The sequence below is a fragment of the Streptopelia decaocto genome, assembly GCF_964273445.1.
Source record: "Streptopelia decaocto genome assembly, chromosome: 19".
Taxonomy (NCBI): Eukaryota; Metazoa; Chordata; class Aves; order Columbiformes; family Columbidae; genus Streptopelia; species Streptopelia decaocto.
Window position 1 is genome coordinate 2,279,033 of NC_138674.1, and position 18,771 is coordinate 2,297,803.

The 18,771-nt window shown below is 52.2% G+C and overlaps 2 protein-coding genes across 4 annotated transcripts; both read left to right on the forward strand.

The window, feature by feature from the left end:
- Positions 1-362: 362 nt before the first annotated feature.
- NRAS (NRAS proto-oncogene, GTPase) lies at positions 363-6,845 on the forward strand. The gene is made up of 5 exons (XM_082069039.1): positions 363-521; positions 1,387-1,565; positions 1,979-2,138; positions 2,942-3,065; positions 3,494-6,845. Exons 1-4 carry the CDS (start codon positions 411-413, stop codon positions 3,059-3,061), a joined length of 570 nt encoding a protein of 189 aa, XP_081925165.1. The 5' UTR covers positions 363-410; the 3' UTR covers positions 3,062-3,065; positions 3,494-6,845.
- Positions 6,846-8,744: 1,899 nt separating this feature from the next.
- On the forward strand, positions 8,745-18,764 carry AMPD1 (adenosine monophosphate deaminase 1). 3 transcript variants are annotated; one of them, XM_082069036.1, is made up of 15 exons: positions 8,745-8,873; positions 11,824-11,998; positions 12,453-12,618; positions 13,610-13,772; positions 13,879-14,098; positions 14,413-14,542; positions 14,816-15,010; positions 15,223-15,354; positions 15,440-15,603; positions 15,736-15,862; positions 16,264-16,427; positions 16,791-16,911; positions 17,341-17,514; positions 18,215-18,325; positions 18,449-18,764. In XM_082069036.1, exons 1-15 carry the CDS (start codon positions 8,852-8,854, stop codon positions 18,602-18,604), a joined length of 2,220 nt encoding a protein of 739 aa, XP_081925162.1. In that variant the 5' UTR covers positions 8,745-8,851; the 3' UTR covers positions 18,605-18,764. The 3 variants fall into 3 exon arrangements, with proteins under 3 accessions (XP_081925162.1, XP_081925164.1, XP_081925163.1); XM_082069038.1 differs by lacking the exon at positions 8,745-8,873 and adding an exon at positions 10,026-10,034; XM_082069037.1 differs by lacking the exon at positions 8,745-8,873 and adding an exon at positions 10,115-10,969.
- Positions 18,765-18,771: the final 7 nt, after the last annotated feature.

Consider the following 18,771-nt stretch of genomic DNA (forward strand, 5'->3'; position numbering starts at 1 on the left):
ATGATTGGTCTAAGTATTACTTTAACCAAAAGGATCAGGAGTTCTTTCTCGAATAGAGGGCAGTTCTGTGGCGTTTGGGTTTGGTTTATTTTTATTTCGGTTGGATTTTTTGTTGGTTTCCATGTTACCTCTATTCTCAATTTAGGGTTTTCTTCTCTGGGAGATGCATTATCTTTGTAAAACAAACATTGCTTTCTCCAGTTTTTTTTTTTTTTCTGTTAATGGCAAAGAATGGAAATAGAATAAAGTTTTACTGATTTTGAAAAAAATTAATAATAATAATTAAATGCTCCGTGCGGGCGCGTCTCTTGCGTCACGTGTCCGGAAGCGGCGGCGCGTGGTGACGTCACGCCGGAAGCCGGAAGCGCGGGCAGGGTGTTCCGCGTTGGGCGGGCGGGCCCGGGGCGGCCATGACCGAGTACAAGCTGGTGGTGGTTGGAGCCGGCGGCGTCGGCAAGAGCGCGCTCACCATCCAGCTCATCCAGAACCACTTCGTGGACGAGTACGACCCCACCATCGAGGTGAGCGGGGCGGCCGCGGCCCCGGCGCGGCGCGTGGAGCCGCCGGGCGGGGCGGGGGGCGAGCCGGGGCGAGCTCCGAGCGCGGCGGGGGGGGAATGCGGGGAAGGCCCCTGAGGAGGGACCGCGCGTCCCGCCCCGCGTGTTCGTGTTCCCCCCCCGCGCGTTCCCCCCCAGGTGCGGATCCCGTCACGGCGCTGCTTGTAATGGGTTTTTTCTATTTGCTACTTAATGGGGTTTTTTTATGAAGAACGAGATTTATTTTGTGTGTGAGAGAAGTTGAGGAGGCTCAGCCCAATGTTCTAAGTGCTGTTGTTTCTATAGACTTGTATTTTCTCATTGGGGAGGGGGCCAAGAAAAGCTCCTCTGAACCACACTCCTCTATTTCATTATCACTTTGATTTTTCCTTAATAACACCTGACATGAAAAGAAGCGGCACAATTGATCTCATTAATGGTTGTAAATATCTAAAGGGTGAGTGTCAGGAGGATGGAGCCAGGCTCTTCTCGGTGACAACCAGTGATAGGACAAGGGGTAATGGGTTCAAACTGGAACACAGGAGGTTCCACTTAAATATGAGAAGAAACTTCTTCCCAGTGAGGGTGGCAGAGCCTGGCCCAGGCTGCCCAGGGGGTTGTGGAGTCTCCTTCTGTGCAGACATTCCAACCCGCCTGGACACCTTCCTGTGTAACCTCATCTGGGTGTTCCTGCTCCATGGGGGGATTGCACTGGATGAGCTTTCCAGGCCCCTTCAGCCCCTGACACTCTGGGATTCTGTGAAACTCACCTTTCTCTAATAACCCCCGGTGTGAAAAGCAGCGCTGCGGTGCTTTTCTCCGCTCTGACCCTCACCTGTGTGCTGCGCAGGACTCGTACAGGAAGCAGGTTGTGATCGATGGGGAGACGTGTCTGCTGGACATCCTGGACACGGCGGGGCAGGAGGAGTACAGCGCCATGCGCGACCAGTACATGAGGACCGGCGAGGGATTCCTCTGCGTCTTCGCCATTAACAACAGCAAATCGTTCGCCGATATCAACCTTTACAGGTACAACCTGGCTCTGTGCTGCTAAAAAAAGCATCAGAGCTATTTGCTCTTAGACCTGGCGAAGTCTAAATAATAGACAAATATTAAATCTGCACTTATTTCAAGCTTCTCTGTGGATATGTTCTGAGGCAGTTGAGAATAGGATAGTTACCTGGGTTGTTGTGTTAATCTAATGATATTTAGAGCGTACAGTACACGATCTCTAAGAAAATGGCAAACGCACATCAGAGTGAGGTTATGCATGAACTAGAAGATGGAGCATACAAAGTTATCAGACATAGGTTAGAACCCCTGAGGTCCTGCCCAGTTTTAATACACATTTTTGTAGCACGAGGCTGTTGAACACTCAGCTAAACCGGCTTTTACGTTTAGAAGATAGCCCCTGACTTTCTTTTTTCTTTGTCTTTTTAAAGAGAACAGATCAAGAGAGTGAAAGATTCAGATGACGTGCCCATGGTGCTGGTTGGGAATAAGTGTGATTTGCCCACGAGAACAGTGGACACAAAACAGGCTCAAGAATTAGCAAAAAGCTACGGAATCCCCTTCATAGAGACGTCTGCTAAAACCAGACAGGTAAGACGCTCCCGGTCCTGGCCTGACCTCCTGTGTGTAAGCACAGAATGTTCTCATGTTTTCCCAGGTAGTTCTTTTTCTTATCTACAGGAGCAAGTGTTATTTAATCCTTCTGCAGCCTTTAGCTTTTGATTTCCCAGCTCTTAGCTTGAGTTCTGATTTTATCACTGGACTAGGCCAGTACACAAATTGCTTCGGATTGTATTGATTTTCCTTCAAGTGGGTCATGTTCGTAAGAAGAAAAGAGCTTCATCTGCTCTGGCTGAGCAGGTCAGGCTGTGCGCTCCGTCATCGAACACCTGCTCGGTTTGCTGGGTGTTTTAAATACAGCCAATTATAAGATTATATTTACAGAAATAATTTCCTAGAGTGGACTAACGGACTTTTCCTGAGCTGCGTTGACAATGTGGCTCTGTCCTGTCAGCCCGTGTTCTACCTGTGTTGCTGTGGAGTGAAGCAGAAAAGGTGCAATTTTTTAAGCAGTAGCCAGAAAATTGTCAGGATTGTAAACCAGGGGTGATGAGTCAAGCAGTAGCTTCTTTCTCTTTTCTTTGTCCTGCCTTGTTTCTTTTACCGGCTGCGACCCTGGGTGTGTGTTTGCCTCAGGGGGAGAGTTAAGAGTGCACGTGGAGAGTTTTGGCCATAAGTGCTGGTGTCTTCCCCTTATGAGCTATGGGGAAGTCGGGTGCTGCTCTTTCTGTACGAGTGTGTCTTTCAAGTACACTAAGGGATTCTGCGATGGAAAGAATAGTGATCATAAAAGCTTCAGGAAAGAAAATACTTTACTTTTCCTTTGCGTTCAGGGCGTGGAAGACGCTTTTTACACACTGGTGAGAGAGATCCGGCAGTACCGGATGAAAAAGCTCAACAGCAACGAAGACGGGAATCAAGGCTGCATGGGGCTGTCCTGCGTTGTGATGTGATGAGGTGAGCTGGAGTTCGCATTTTTTGTTGGCTTCTTGTCTGTGTGTCCTTCAGTTCTTGATACGCGTGGCTTAGAAACACTGGCAGCTGCAGGTGGGCTTTTTCCCCTATTGTACAAGCCACTGATACCCCAGGTTAGATCCTACAATGAATTACTTTTCCAAATGTTTTATTTTTTCTCTAAGTAGATAGCAAGGCAAATTTTCTTTGCAGCAACCTTTGGCTGCAGCCACTGACCCGGTAACGCTGTGGGTTTCTGTTTCATCCTGTCAGTGTCTCCTGCCTTTGGGAACCCATTCTGACTGTTTGGAGAGCGTGTCATTTCTGTCTTGTACACAAGGAACACTTGAACTAGAAAAGGAGCGTGTACAATTCTGCAGTCGCTCTTTGGTGGCGATCAGTCGATCACTGGAGATGCTTTTCTGTTCCAGATGCCAAGAACGCGCGGTTCAGATGTAGCTGCTGGACGAGTCGGTGCTGCCGTGTTGCGTCTCGCGCCGATGCCCGGCAGCGCTCTGGTGCCGGCGACCAGAATCTTGGTACCAGTTCATTAGCACAAGGTCGTTTGCTGTGCTCCATCTGAAGAGAACATCCATGGCATCTACCTCCTTGCTCAGCTAACGGAGCAGCCGCGTCTGTGACGTACTGGGATTCTTCTCTCACTGTGTTATCTGGGTTTGCTCAAGGAGAAAACCAGTCACAAGAAAAGTGAACTATAGAGACTAAATGCTGTGAAAAAGATGACACTTGACCTCTAGAGTAAAAGCTAGAAGTGCTGTTTGTCCCCTTCCCGTTGGATTCTGGTTTGCGGTGCTGGCGGAGGAGTGACGCTAACCGGTGCTTGGCAGGTAACATCACAGATGGTTTTGCCACCACGAACGCTCCTGTCACGTGGCAGATCGGTCTCTGCTCCCTGTGCGCTCGCACAGAATATTTGCAACATCCCCTTTGTGCCGGGAGCGCCGCTTAACTGATCCTTTTCTGTAATAAAACAGAGATATCCTTCCTAACTTAAGTGCCTGTTTGCTGAGAAGATTGGAAGTTGCCCTCTGTTCCCTGTGGTGAGGAAACCCCCAGGACTGGAATTTCTCGGGAGCTCGTTGTGGTGTGTGGGGGATCCCTGTGCCCAGGGGGACGCGGACCCGGGGCTCTGGGGGCTGGAAGGTCCAGCAGGCGCTCGGAAGACTCTTCACCGAGGGAGGGGACGTACGGCCTCTGCTTTTTACTTTCTTTGTAGGTGGAACTGTTTATATTCTATATTGTTTTTCTGCAGCATTCAGATCTCTTTGGGATTGGACCAAATTAGTCAGCTGTTCATTTTTAACATTAACTGCCAACATTTCCAGGCAGCTTCTCGCTAGTTAATCTAATAACTGGAGGTTAGTTAGTTGGGACAGCCGTTACTCAGCTCTGCCTGTAACTTGCAGATTATTTTATTCTGAATTATTTTTTTACCACAAGTCTTTTTAAACCATCTCTCTGTAGAATGTGCTTGAAGTCTCCTTGTCGGGGGGAGTGTGGGATTCCGGGTTCGCTGTATTCGGTGTGGTGGTTGTCACGGACTTGGCGTGTCCAGCCCGAGGGGCGAAGGCAACGAGCTGGAACAGAAAACTGTTCTGATTGCGGCATCCTTGCAAAACGAGGGAGGGAGCGAGCGCAGCGCTGATTGTGCAGGTGTTTGTGCTGATGGGAATTCTGGGCTTGTTCTAACAGCCTCAAAGCACGAGAGAACTATTGCACAAGCTGCGCGAGTCCTTCCTAGAACAAAACGTTGTCACCTCGTATAATTGGGATGTAAAAGCGCAGTTGCTGTTGCACAACCTCCCAGTGTTCCTTGGAATGCCGAACCCTTCCCTGGTTCTGGTGCTGCTGCTCCTGGTTCTGCTCCATATGCTCGGCCCCTGTGTCCCACAGCAAAACCCCGTTCCCGTTGGGTGGAAGAGGAACGAGCGAGTTCAGTCGCCGCCAGCGCCGGCAGAGAAATCGCAATTCGGTTTGATGGCGTCGGGTTCACACGTCTTCATTTGGAGCGCTCCATCTCAAATGGAAATTAGAAATCGGTGAATACCGAGAGAAGAAATTGTTCCTTTTAATGTTTCATCTTAATTCTCTTCTTAGAATGAAGAGGATCAACCTGCATCGCATTTTCTTTATCCCTGATAATCCTTCTAAGTACTTTTTGCGGTTTATTTTACCCTTGACTGATGTGACGCTGGTAAAAATGAAAAATACAATATTTTTACATAAAACATGATATTGCAGCAACAAACGCCGTGGTGGGCAGCGTTTGGAGAGCACCTGAGAACGTTTGAAGATGATCCGACGCAGTTACCATCAGTGCGAGTGTCACGTCTGGAATCAGCGAACGGTGTTTTATTGGTGCGAGAAGTTATTTGTGACCGCGTTCTGTGGCACGAGGTGACTCTGCTTCTAAAGACGAGTGACGCTGTTGTCCGCTTAATAAAACTACAGGTGGAAAACAGCTGTTGGGACACGGGTCTGGTCACACGGGCTCAGCGTTTGGGAAGAACAACAACGTGGAGTTTGTAACGTATGAACGGTGAGACCCTGTCCTCCGGGATTGCGAGTTGGGAGCAGACGGCCGGTGGCCACGGGAAGCCTGTGCTGTTCCACGTTTGAAGGCTGTGGGGTCAGGTATGGAAGGTTATTTTGGGTGGAGGTTCATCATCATAATTCTCCATGGTGCACGGCGTGTTGTGGTTGTTAAAACGTATCGGCCGTAACTCCAAGAGCTGTGAGTTCTCAGCATTGTGTGGGCGCTGGCAAATACACCCGCTCTTCAGTGTTTCCTTTCTCTCAGAATATGTAAAACCTTGGTAACTCAGAGGAGGCTGCATCAGTTCTGAGGATTCTGCACCACCCCAGTGGTGCTCCCATCTGCGTTATTTTAGGTGTGATACAAAATCAGGGTGTTGTGTTAGTCATGGGCATGAAGTAAGTGGTTGTACTTTGTTTCCACTCTCTGTATAGTTATATCTAAATAAGAGAACCCTGATTTTGGTGGTGACTGAGAGTGGAGGGACAAAACCCCAGGAACTTTTGGGAGAATCATTCAGAATGTAAGCACAGAAGTTTTTGCACAAGACAGGTCCCTGGAAAAGGTGGTTTTGTAGATTTAACCCAAATGTTGTTATTTAGAACTAACAGGATGACGCCGTGTTAGTGTCAAGCTGACTTTATTATCCCAACTGGGAGGATCGAGCATAAGCAACATTGAGGTAAAATATTTAAAAAGATAACGCTCTTGTTTACAAATTACAGGTGCCAATAACTGAAACGTTTGTGTTATTACCAAGATCAGCTGGTTAGGGATCGTATAACCCTGTGGTGCGTTGCGGTTGTTGTCCCCACTCCACGCTCTTGTTCAAACAACAGCGCTCAGGTTTTGTTCTCATTGTCATCAGTCAGAGTTTGGACGGTACCCACGACACTGAAACCATCGTCACTTTTCAAGCAGTTTAATGACTTGGAATTGAACATCCAGCAGCTTCAGGCCTACGGGGGGACGGAGATTTGTGGAAGTCCGAATTACGTTCTCAGCCCATACGTGGTCCTGCTTTACTCCCCAAGCTTTCCTGTTTGTCTGTAACCTCCAGGGTAGTAGGAACTGTTGGGATCTGGACATTTTATCCAAGGGCTAATTTGTTGTTACTTTGTATAATTATTTGCTTTCAATAACGCATCTCTCTTGGTTTGAATGGAAGTAAATTATTCTGCTTCTTAAATAACTTTTTTAAAGAATAAACTCTGAATTCTTTGGTTGTTTGCGGTGGTGCTGTGGGCGCGGGATGCACGGCCGGCTCGCACAGCGCTGGTAACCGCGCGGGGTCTCCGTTGCTCACATTGTCACTTGTGCAACGTGACACGAGCAGCTGTATCGTGGATGTTCACTGTAGCGTGAACAAGCGGCCGGAGTGGCTCTGAGCCACGCCATGGGCTCGTTCCACAGTCCCGTTTTAATCGTTTCACCAATCTGTGCCCGTCTCATGCATCTCGCGTTGATGTTGAGTCTCTATATTTGCACTGAGGACCCTCATAGTATCTCTGCTGCCTTTGCCCTTGGGAAGGATGCTCCTAATGCAAAGAAAGGGGGAGGAGAAGGTTCTTTACTCAACATTCCCGGAGTGAAATCAGCTATGAAGTTATTGCTGTGTCCAAATCATGCTCTGTTAGGCTTTCAAGTTGCTTAATTCAGTCTTGTGAAATCCCTCCCGGTTGGCTTTCCTCCTGCAGTAATTGTGTCGCACCGCACAGTGAGCGTGTTTCACACGTGTTTCTCGAAGATGTTGTGACAGGAACCCAGGGTCCAACCTGGTTTCTGTGTGAGGAACATAAGAACAGGCTCCTGGTACCAGGTATAAACCTCCTTGCCCGGTGTAACTGCAGCAGCTGGGAGAAGAGACTTGGAATATGAGCGAACTGGGGGAAGATCCTGCTAAATAACCAAAGCTGCCGAATTCCTGGCGTGTTTTGCCAGCTGAGAGTGGGAAGATGGCTTGTTTGTATTCGGTTCTTCAGTTTGAAGAGCTGCGGGTCTAACTTTAGCACGGCATACCCAGGCTTTACTCATATTTCTATCATGAACCCAACTAAGTTGATCCTGCAGTTTAGAAAGCTGGAGGATCAAGAGGCTTCTCGAGGAAGATGACCTCTGCACCCTAAAGGTTATTTTTGGTCTCAGATGTGAATCCCAAGCTTATGTTGATATATCCAGAAAGGTTAAGGGCAGATATAGGCCCTGTGGGAGAGCAAACAACCAGGAACCAGTTTTTATTGATCTTAAACGAAATAGTTAAATAATAATGCAATGTGGGGAATGAGTAAGAACAAGATGAATTCCCAAACTGCAGACTGCGCTCAGTGTGAAAGAGGAGACCACACATTGGCTGCATCTCCGCGTGGTGTTGGGGGAAATCAATTCATAACATGTTCCTGGGGAATATCTGAGAAGTGGGGCTGAAAGTCCCTGAATTCTGGAGAATTTCTGAGTTGTCAGCAGCGCGTTCTGGGGTTGGGCACATCACACACTGATCTCGCAGGGAAAGGCTCCGGGTGCTCTGGGAATTATCTCAGCTGGAGATGCCGCCCCAGGTCTCAGCTCATCCAACCTGACCAAGTTGTGCCACAGCTCCCCATGCACCCAGGGACAAAACTGATTGTTGTTTCTAACTCCGTATCTTATGCAAGTAGGTATTTCACTTATTGCAGCCGCCTTTTGGGACGAGGCCTTTTCGTAGCTGGAAAGATGGAAGGACAACTGCACAACTGTTGCTAAGATCTCTGAAGAGCACGCAGGTTGGTGAGAGCGCACGGTTTGTACCCGTCCACAGCTCCTGTTCTGATGAAAACATCAGCCCTGGGCCTTCGGGATTTCCTTTAAACCTTTGGCTCAGCACAGAAAACATCAGTTTTAGTCGCTCTTAAGCCTGACTTCCACAGTCCGCTTCAGAGAGTGCAACTGTCCTGCTATGTAGCAACCTGCCCAGCCAACAGGTGAAGCTCTACTCAATGTAAAATGCAAGCCTAACTAAAAATCAAAATAATTAAAAAGTTAAATTTGAGCTCTGCTTTCACCTGTTTCAGTGCAAGTGCTTGCGGTTGCACTTTAAATAGTTTTATAGTTGATCTCCGTTCTCCTTTTAGAGCGGGAGAGTCTGATTACAGGGAAGGGAACAGCAGGCTCGCTGTCAGGCTGTTGCGCCGTCAGTCGCTCCGTGTGCTCGCGTCCCGCAGGGTGTCACCCGAGGCTCCGCAGACCTGCTGCAACCATGTCGCGGGTGAAAATGCCAGGTAGGTCCGAGAGCAGGTATGAGACGAGGAGCCCAGGGCAGGCCGCTTGGATGGTCGGTATCTTCGCCATCCAGGACACCTTGCTGGGGGCTTTGAGCATTCTTCTTCCTGCCTGAAGACATTTTTGGACAGCAAAGAATTAGCATTATTGTTTAAATCTTACTCTGCTAGCATTGAAGAAAAATGTTGTCCCTCCTGCAGCGTAATGTACTGTGTAAGTGTATCCTGTAATGAGACTGTGGAAGGGGTCGGAGGGATTTGGGGAGTCTCTATGACCCCAGCTGAGCTGGGGAGGTGGGGTGCTGTGGTCCCGAGGGACGGGGACACGAGCTGGGCAGCAGGAGCAGGGCCAGCCAGGCTTTGCAGAACAGCCCGGAGCGATGTTACTGCTGCTACAGGGCCCTGGAGAACATCGGCACCAAACAGTCCCGATTTGAGGCGTTTAGAATCACAGTGCGATAAACGCTGTCCTAGTATGTGAGGCTGGTTTTAAAGCCTGGCCTTGCAAATCGGGGCGGGGGGGAGTTTGACTTTCATGAGTGTAATTTCCATCCGTGAAAGAGATGAAAGGTCAGGCTGGGCATGTCTGGGGTGCTTCATTTGCAAGTGAATCCAAAGGGTTTACGTGCCAGGCGAGTATGTTCTGCAGGCCGGACTCAGGGAGCCAGCAGGTGGTGACTTGTGAGGCCGCAGCTCCAGCCTGCGGTTTCTGGGTCAGATGGAAAGGACGTGAGTTGCACCCCCAAAACGTTGCTGCCACGCTGTGTGACCCGGAGCGAAGATCTGCGGAACCGCAGTGTCTGATCTGGCGGTGAATAACTGGGGATGTGACCATAGGCGGCAGGAGGATGAAACTTGGCGTCTTTGAAATGCCCGTCCATGCCGATCATCACCAACAGTGACAAGTCACAGACAAAAGCTAGCAAAGCAGCCCTGGTGCTCTGAGTCACTGAAATATTTGCGTTCTCTGCCCTCCTAAGTTGTTCCTTTTCTGCATCCCCGCGCCTGGACGGGGTAGGGACAGACCTTCCAAGGCTGCTCGGTCTCATTAGATGACAGTGGAAGGCTTTGGCTAAACTTGTACTTTGCTGAGATTTCGAAGGGCTGATCACATCTGTTCATATTTTGTTTCTGTTTTATCTCAAACAGCAAAAGAAAAACGTGAGTATTGCGAGGCTTCCATATGCTCTGCTCTGTTACTGCCCAGACATGATCATTGGAAACAAACAGCGGTTACATGATCATGGTACCTCCCAGCACCTTGAGGAGATGCTGTTTCTCAGCAGCGCCAGCTGTGCCTCCTGCTGTTTCATTAAATGGTTCCAGCCTTTTATTCACTTGATATGTGAAGCTGCTATTTGTTAAATATTGTCCTAGCACCCCTGAGCTCCTGCTTAGGAGATAAACTTATTTTAGTGGAGTTCTTTGTGTCAGAAAGTGAAACATTTTGCAAGTTCACTTGGATCTATCCACACCTCTGTTGGTTTATTTTTTTTCTTTATTTTACTTTTATTTTATATATTTTAACAGAGATTCATCCCAAAGCAACTTCTTTTGAATGCATCCTGCTCCTAGTGGATTTGATCCACGACGGGACAGATCCAATGCTTCATCTCCTTTATTCAGGCTGAAGTCTGCAGGATGGGGCCCTTGCCCTCTTCTTCCTACCCCACGTTTGCTGAGGCCTCTTATGTGCCAGCAGAAAACATTTCTTGCTGAGACACCAGTCACTCCAGCGCCCCCAACAATGGGCAGCAATGGGATAGTGTAAAATAATGCGTTTTGTCTTCTGAGCAGCATGTTGGAGCCCATTGATGACACAGCAAGGAATTTTGTGGCTGAAATCCTGGTTTTGTGACATTGCGCTGCTGAGAAACAGACCCAGTGCCAGAATTTTCCCGTGTTTGTAGCTCAGCACAAACCCTTTTGTCTTCCGACATAACAGCAGGGAAAGGAAACCCCTGTGTTATGTCCCCCCGACCCGCAGCTGGGACCTCGCAACTGCAAATCCAGGGCTACAGGGATAAACTGTTTTGATCCCTGTGGAAACAACAACAACAACAAGAGCTGCGTTCATTCCTGAAAATCTCTTGCAGGTCTGGCACACTTCTGCCATGCATGCCAGTCCGGTTTGGTCCTCACCAGCTGACCGTGTCCTGTCTGACACGTCAATGGTGTCGTCCAACTTGCAGCGTCGATCTTCGCTTCACGCTGAGCTGCCAAATGCTGGCAAAACCCGCTCGATTAGCGTCCATATGCCGCTATGCAAATGTGAGCTTCTGGGAGATGTTGCCAGAAGAGCCTTTTGGTTCTTGTTTTACGGTATTTCGTTGGCAGTGGAAGGGCTTTTAACCTCCTTTCTCCCACTTCGTAAAGCTCCGGCCAACCTGGTGTCAATGGCGGCTTCCGTAGGGCCGTGTTGGCCGGGATCTTTGCAGCATGATGCACGTGATGGGCCGAGATGGGTCCCCACACGATGGTTCCCCACCTGGGAGCTCTTTGCTCTGTGATAGTGGGAACTAAGTGCTTGGGCTGCCAGCTCTGTCCATCTCCGTCTGTACCTCTGTCTTCATCTTGTCCTCGTGGTGCAAAGTGGGTCTTGGGCTTCCTAGAGCTGTGTGGGCTCTGCCCATCTTCCCCTCTTGCCCCCAGTGCATGTTCTCATAAGTGCCCTTCCCAAAGATTTGCTTCTTTCTGGGCCTTTTTGCACTACTCTTGGACTGTGGGTTGTATATACCTTTATTTTTTAGTGTGCTGGGGATGTCTAGGTATGTCTGCAGCCCACTATGTGTGCCCCAGGTTCTGTAAGCTTCGTTGCAAATTTTGGAGGTTGCTCAGAGTATTCCGGGCAGCATGGAGGTGTCACAAGGGAATGACAGCTGAGCACTGAGCTGCCTGCAAGGGCGCTGGGAGCCCAACAGCGGTGTGACTCTGCTCCTTCTCCTCGCAGAGGTGGACGAGGCGATGCGCTCCTTCGCCGAGAGGGTCTTTCTCTCGGAGGTGAAGGATGAGGAGACCCGGGAAGAGATCTCTCCTTTCGACGTGGAAGACATCTGCCCCATCTCGCGCCACGAGATGAGGGAGCACATGATACTTCAGGAGAGCTCTGCCGCGACGGAGAAGCGGTGAGCAAAAACAGGGCACCTGGGGAAAGGAGAGGAGAGAATTGTCTGCGTAGCCCGAGCCGGGGCTGGAAGAAGGCAGGGGGATGTAAATCAAGGCCTGTGAAAACAGTTCACCACACCCAGGGGATAAATCCTTGGTAATCCCAAGGCATCTGTCAGGTACTTCAGGTTTTCCTCTCCAAAGACACCCTTGGCCTGTTTCGTGGGTGTCAGCACAGCCATGGCCACAGAGCTGCTGGAGAAGGGACACTTGGAGACCTTTCTCTGAAAAGGTGCACCTTCCAAACACCACACTTAAAAGTCTGTGGCTACTTTGCGGCCTCTGTTCTTGGCAGCATCTGTTGAAGGTGCTCAGAAAGCACCAGAGAGATGATTCATGTTGTGGTAAGTGCCCCTGACCCCACACGTGCCCGTGGAGCTGGAGCTGTTTGCCTGAGGTTTCCCTCCCCGGCAGGAGGAAGCGCCTGTTCCGCCTGAAGACAATTGCGCTGGCGCTCCCTGTGGCTCAGAAATCTGCAACCAAACTGTCCACCATTGACGAGGTCATCTCCACCTCCCCCCTGTACCAGACCGTGCCCGACTTCCAGCGGGTGCAGATCACGGGGGATTACGCCTCTGGGGTAGGTACTTGCATGGCTACACCATTCCCTGTGCTCACTGCCACCCGTCCAGTCCCTGCCCGTCCCTCAGTGTCACAGGACTCAGCACCAGGTGCAGTGGGAACAGTCTGTGTCTCACGAGCATCTGACGGTGCCCTGGAGGATCCCACGCTGAATTCCTCAGCAGGAGTCCATGGGGTGCTACGTGCTTCCCAGGGGATTCTCCAGGCTCCTCCTCACACACAGCTCTATACATCTGTTGGCAATTTATGTACATCATGGAACCCAGAGCGGTTGAGCTTGGCAGGGACCTCTGGAGGTCACCTGGTCCAACCCCTCTGCTCAGGCAGGGTCACCCAGAGCCCGTTGACCAGGACTGCTCTCAAATCCCGTGCTAATCCTCCTCCTCCACAGCCTCCTGCTACATTTGCGCTGCTTCTGAGATGCAGCTGGCAGGTTGCTCAGCTTGGGGTTTCACAGCAGAGAGGAGCAATGAGGGGAAGCTGGAAGTCCTTCCATGCACAAGCACACTCCTCCTGCCACGACGGCCACTGGCAGCGGGCACTGCATGGCGTTCTCCCCTGCTGCTCCAGTCTGACCTCTCCTGACTGCCCAAAACACTTGTCTGTGCAGTAAATCAAATCATCTTGACACTCTGGGCCAGCGTGTGCTGTTGGTCCCGCTTCAGTTTCAGCCCGGGCTCCAAAAATAGCTTGTAGTGTTTTGCCCAGGCCTGGCTTCCATTTCAGCATCAACTAATTTGCAGTGGGGAATGTGAGAGGGGATGACAGCTGGAAATCGTTGGTTCCAGCACGAGGAACTTCCATTCGCTACGTCCAGGACTTTGCCTGTCGTCCCTCCTTTGCCCTGCTCGGGCAAAGCAGTGGGAGAGAGGGGACGATGAGGTGTGGATCTTGCTGTGAACAACATTTCCCTCTCGCTGGTGCAGCAGGGCACCTCAGGCAGCTAAGTTCCAATTGTTGGCCTGTGTTCAGCAACAGCTCTCCTGCAGGTGACAGTTGAAGATTTTGAAGTTGTTTGCAAAGGCCTGTACCGTGCCCTGTGCATCCGCGAGAAGAACATGCAGCAGTCGCTGCAGAGGTTCCCCCGCACGCCGTCCCAGTACCTGCGCAGCATCGAGGGCGAGGTCTGGAGTGCCAGTGACACCGGCCCAGGTACATCCAGGCACCTGGAGGGTTGTCCCTGCCCTCCGCCCAGGCTGGAGGAGCACGTGGGGGTTTGCTCATGGTGTAACCTCATGGCGTTCTCCTTTTGGTCCAGTGTTCACCCCGCCAGTGAAGGATGGACAGGATCCCTTTGAAACTGGGAATCTTCCCGAGGACCTGGGGTACCACGTCCAGATGAAGGATGGAGTAGTTTACGTCTACGGAGACAAGGCAGCGGCTGCCAGAAATGAGCCCAAGGACCTGCCCTACCCCAGCCTTGAGCAATTCGTTGACGACATGAGCTTCCTCTTGGCCCTGATTGCGCAGGGGCCCATGTAAGCGCGGAACCCGGCGGCGCTGGGTGCAGCGGGGCAGGCAGGGAGGGGTCAGGGCAGAGCAATGGTTGTCCCCATCCCTTCCTGGGAGGAGGGAGGGACCGGCTGGTGACGTACCTGCTGGCTACCAAAGTGTCCTTGGCTCTCGTCAGCCACCTGGGTTGGGGTCTAAGGAAAGTCGGCACTTGGGGACTGGAGCAGGGCAGTGTGAGCTCCTCCAGCTCAGGTGGAAACTGCATCCCTGTTTGTCCGGCCATGTCCCTGTGTTGGGGGGTAAGGAGACCAGTCAGGGTTCTGCCTTTTGCTTTCTCTAGTAAGACCTACACTCACCGGCGCCTGAAGTTCCTCTCATCCAAGTTCCAAGTGCATGAAATGCTAAATGAGATGGATGAGATGAAAGAGCTGAAGAACAACCCCCACCGGGACTTCTACAATTGCCGGAAGGTAAATGGCAAGGCTTACAGCCCTAGGGACTCTGCAGACGAGCTGTCTTGGTGCCTTCCCTCCCTGAACACGATATTAGAGTCATGGTCTGTGGCACCTACACTGTTCTTACTAATGGGATGGTGTTGACTGGGCTGCTCTAGGCCTAGGTTGATCTGGGCTGGGCTGTGCTCCACACACAATTAGGCTCGCCTAAAGGGGTTTGTGAACCTCCCTGTGATGGTGCCTGAGATCCCAGCTCGCAGCTAGCTAGCTGTCCCTCTGGTTCCTCAGGTGGACACACACATCCATGCTGCAGCCTGCATGAACCAGAAGCACCTTCTGCGTTTCATCAAGAAATCCTACTGTGTGGATGCTGACCGCGTTGTTTATGATGCCAAGGGCAAACAGCTCACCCTGAAACAGGTTTTCGAGCAGCTCCATCTGCACCCCTATGACCTGACAGTGGATTCCCTGGACGTCCATGCAGTAAGTGGTAGGGCATTTACGGGTTACTCTTGTCCACCTCGTAGTTACGGCTTTTCCCCTCCCTGTGTACCCAGGACACGTTGTGTGTGTGTTAGTGGCAGCGGCTCCTGGCTTTCCCGTTTTGGGTTGTTTGGATCAGTCCCCGCTCAGCTGGTACATTCGTGCCCAGTGTGTGTGTTTGTAGTATTTGCCTCTGCTCCTCCCCGCTCCAGGGCCGGCAGACATTTCAGCGCTTTGATAAATTCAATGACAAATACAACCCCGTGGGTGCGAGCGAGCTGCGTGACCTCTACCTGAAGACAGAGAACGCGATCGGTGGCGAGTACTTCGCGACCATCATCAAGGTGAGAACACAGGGGAGGAGAAGAGCAGCTCAGCCGTGCCCGGGGGCTGGAGGGTCCCCGTGCAACTGTCTGTGCTGCTCTGCAGGAGGTTGGCTCCGACCTGGAGGATGCCAAGTACCAGCACGCGGAGCCTCGTCTCTCCATCTATGGGCGATCGGCGGATGAGTGGCCCAAGCTGGCCAGCTGGTTCTGCAGGCACCGCGTCTATTCTCCCAACATGAAGTGGATGATCCAAGTACCCAGGATTTAGTATGTGCTGTTGATCTGGCAGCTCAGTGCCCGACAGTGTGCTACGCTTTATTTTTTATCCCGAAGGGATTACAGGGACAGTGGGCCATGTTGTTGCTGTGCTTAGCAGCTCATCCCCATCTCTGTCCACAGTGATGTGTTCAGGTCTAAGAATTTCCTTCCACACTTTGGGAAGATGTTGGAAAATATCTTTGTTCCTGTGTTTGAGGCAACTGTCAATCCCCAAGCCAACAAAGAGCTGAGTGTCTTTCTACGCCACGTGAGTGTCACCTGATGATGCTGTCAGAGTGCGGTGAGCCCTCAGATTCCTGTTTGTGCATATGAAATGGGGCATTGGCCCTGACATGAAAAATGTCACCAGGGAGCTTGTGGCCCTACTGCCACATTCTGGGGAAGGGGGGGTGTGTCCAGAACCGCTGGGAGGGGACGGACCCCCTGAGCTGGCTGCTGTGAGACAGGCTGCGCACTCACCTCCTGGAGAAGGTGGTTTGGTGTGAGCTTCATTTCTAGTCCTTGATGGGGCTTGGGGGTTTGTGAGGAGCAAGATCTGCAGCCGTGGCCCCGACTCTGCTCCTGTGCGGGGCAGGGTGAGCCAGTCTACCTGGGCACGATGAGGTGGGCAGCTCGGAGATGCAGCTTTCTCGTTACCTTGCCAAGCAGATCACTGGCTTCGACAGTGTCGATGATGAATCCAAGCACAGTGGACACATGTTCTCCACGAAGAGCCCAAAGCCAGATCAGTGGACTTCCGAGAAGAACCCATCCTACACCTACTACATATACTATATGTATGCCAACATCTTGGTGCTGAACAACCTGCGCAGGTGAGGCCTGGGACGTGCGATGGGCTGGCAGAAGGGGGGCTGCCCCATAAGTTGTCTCAGCTCTTTGATTGTTGGGGTGGAAGAAGCGGGGCTCTCCTCGCTCTGCCACCAGCATAGTTCAGAGCTTCGTGTCCCGGAGCAATTCAAACGCTCCTCGGTAGGAAGTGCGATGGACTAGGATGAAAACTGGGATTGCAGAGATGCATCTGCTGTGTGCACAGAGAAAAGAGAACCAGCAATGTGCTGCAGGTCACGCTGCATTCTTGGGGACCCACTGGTAGGGGCAGAGCTGGGGCCGCAGTCAGGGAATCTCGCATCGCGTGCCAACTAACCCTGCTTTGAGACCTCCTTCCGTGTGCCCAGGCAGCGCGGCATGAACACGTTCCTCTTCCGTCCGCACTGCGGGGAAGCCGGGGCCATCACGCATCTGCTCGCAGCCTTCATGACAGCAGACAACATCTCCCATGGCCTCAACCTCAAGAAGGTGAGTGGAGCAGCCAGCCAAGGCACAGCGGAGGAGGAGGACACGTTCACAGTCGTTTCTGCAGCTGACAGTTAATTGTGCCTCTGCTCTAGACTGACACAGACAGCCTGGCTGCAGGCAGATGCTACACAATTCTCTGGGTGTCTCCAGGCATGTTTGGGGATGTAGCTGAGAAATGTATTCAGATTTCAGGGGTTCAGCCTCACAGACCTGTTATCTGAACCAGCTGAGTTCTGAAATCAGATAGATTTGAACTCAGCCCTTCATGGGGTGGAGGGTTGCTGGCTTGCCTGTGTCCTGTCTTGCACACGTGGGCTCTGTGCACCAGGTTTCCCAGCTGATGCACCAGCTGATCTGAGGAGCGACCCTGGAGAGGTGGGGAGCGCAAAGACTTTATCCCTAACCTGGCAACTCTGCTCATCTTTGCAGAGCCCGGTGCTGCAGTATCTGTACTTCCTTGCCCAAATTCCCATTGCCATGTCCCCACTCAGCAACAACAGTCTTTTCCTGGAGTACGCGAAGAATCCGTTGCCTGACTTCCACCAGAAGGGCCTCATGGTGTCCCTTTCTACAGATGACCCCATGCAGTTTCACTACACCAAGGTACAGTGTGAACGGGTCACCTACAGTGAGCACTGGGGCTGGGACTGGGTGTGCCTTGTTTTTCACTGAAGCAGCAGCATTTGCAGAGTGACATAGAATCACAGAATAGTTTGTGTTGGAGGGACCTTCCCAGCTCCCCCAGTGCCCCCCCTGCCATGACAGGGACATCTTCACCAGCTCAGGGTGCTCAGAGCCCCATCCAGCCTGGCCTGGGATGTCTCCAGGGATGGTTCATCCACCACCTCTCTGGCCAACCTAGGCCAGGCTCTCACCACCCTCAGGGCCAACAATTCCTTCCTCATGTCCAGCCTGAATCTCCCTCCTTTAGTTTAAAACCATCACCCCTTGTCTTATTAAAACAGGCCCTGCTCACAAGTCTGTCCCCATCCTTATCGGCCCCCTTTAAGTCCAGAAAGGCCGCACTAAGGTCTCCATGGAGCTTCTCTTCTCCAGCTGAACACCCCAACTCTCTCAGCCTGTCCTCCAGCAGAGCTGTTCCAGCCTTGGATCATTTCTGTGGCTCCTCTGGCCTCTGTCCAGCAGCTCCATTTCTCCTGTAGCGAGGGCTGTGAGCAGCACTGCCGGGTGTCCCGGGGCAGAGGGGACGGTGTCCTGCGAGCTGGGCCATCCCGGGCCAGCCCTCGCTCCACGCCGGGCTGCGCCAGCAGCAGCCGGTGTGTGACACAGCCTGTGCCCGCAGGAGGCCCTGATGGAGGAATACGCCATCGCCGCCCAGGTCTTCAAGCTCAGCACCTGCGACATGTGTGAGATCGCCAGGAACAGCGTCCTGCAGTGCGGCCTGTCCCACGAGGTGGGTGTCCCGGGGCGGTGAGCCCAGCCCTGCCCGGGACAGCAGCTCTGCCCGTGCCCGGAGGGACCCGCCCGCGCTCCCCCGGGTGCCCCAGCCGCTCTGAGCCGCCGTCCTCTCTGGCAGGAGAAAGTCAAGTTCTTGGGTGAAAACTACCAGGAAGAGGGGCCGCAGGGCAACGACATCCGCAAGACCAACGTGGCCCAGATCCGCATGGCCTATCGCTACGAGACCTGGTGCTACGAGCTCAACCTCATCGTCGAGGGCCTGAAAACCGACTAGGAGCGCGGACGGGCGTCGGGACCCTGGGGGTGCTCGGACCGCGGGGCGGGGAACGCGGGCTCGGGGCGGCGGCGGCCGCGCAGTAAAACCGTCTGTCAGCGGCACCGAGCGCCCTCCGGCGGGGGCGGGGCGTCGCCTGAGTGACGGCCGCGAGAGCCAATGGGTGT

Bases quoted from the DNA above. Each gene is read 5' to 3' on its own strand.
- AMPD1 (XM_082069036.1), top strand. From the start codon at position 8,852: ATGTCGCGGGTGAAAATGCCAG. The intron at 12,619-13,609 runs GTAGGTACTTGC...GCTCTCCTGCAG, and splicing joins CGGGGGATTACGCCTCTGGG to GTGACAGTTGAAGATTTTGA. The intron at 16,912-17,340 runs GTGAGTGGAGCA...TCATCTTTGCAG, and splicing joins ATGGCCTCAACCTCAAGAAG to AGCCCGGTGCTGCAGTATCT.
- NRAS (XM_082069039.1), top strand. From the start codon at position 411: ATGACCGAGTACAAGCTGGTGGTGGTTGGAGCCGGCGGCGTCGGCAAG. The intron at 522-1,386 runs GTGAGCGGGGCG...TGTGCTGCGCAG, and splicing joins AGTACGACCCCACCATCGAG to GACTCGTACAGGAAGCAGGT. The intron at 2,139-2,941 runs GTAAGACGCTCC...CTTTGCGTTCAG, and splicing joins CGTCTGCTAAAACCAGACAG to GGCGTGGAAGACGCTTTTTA.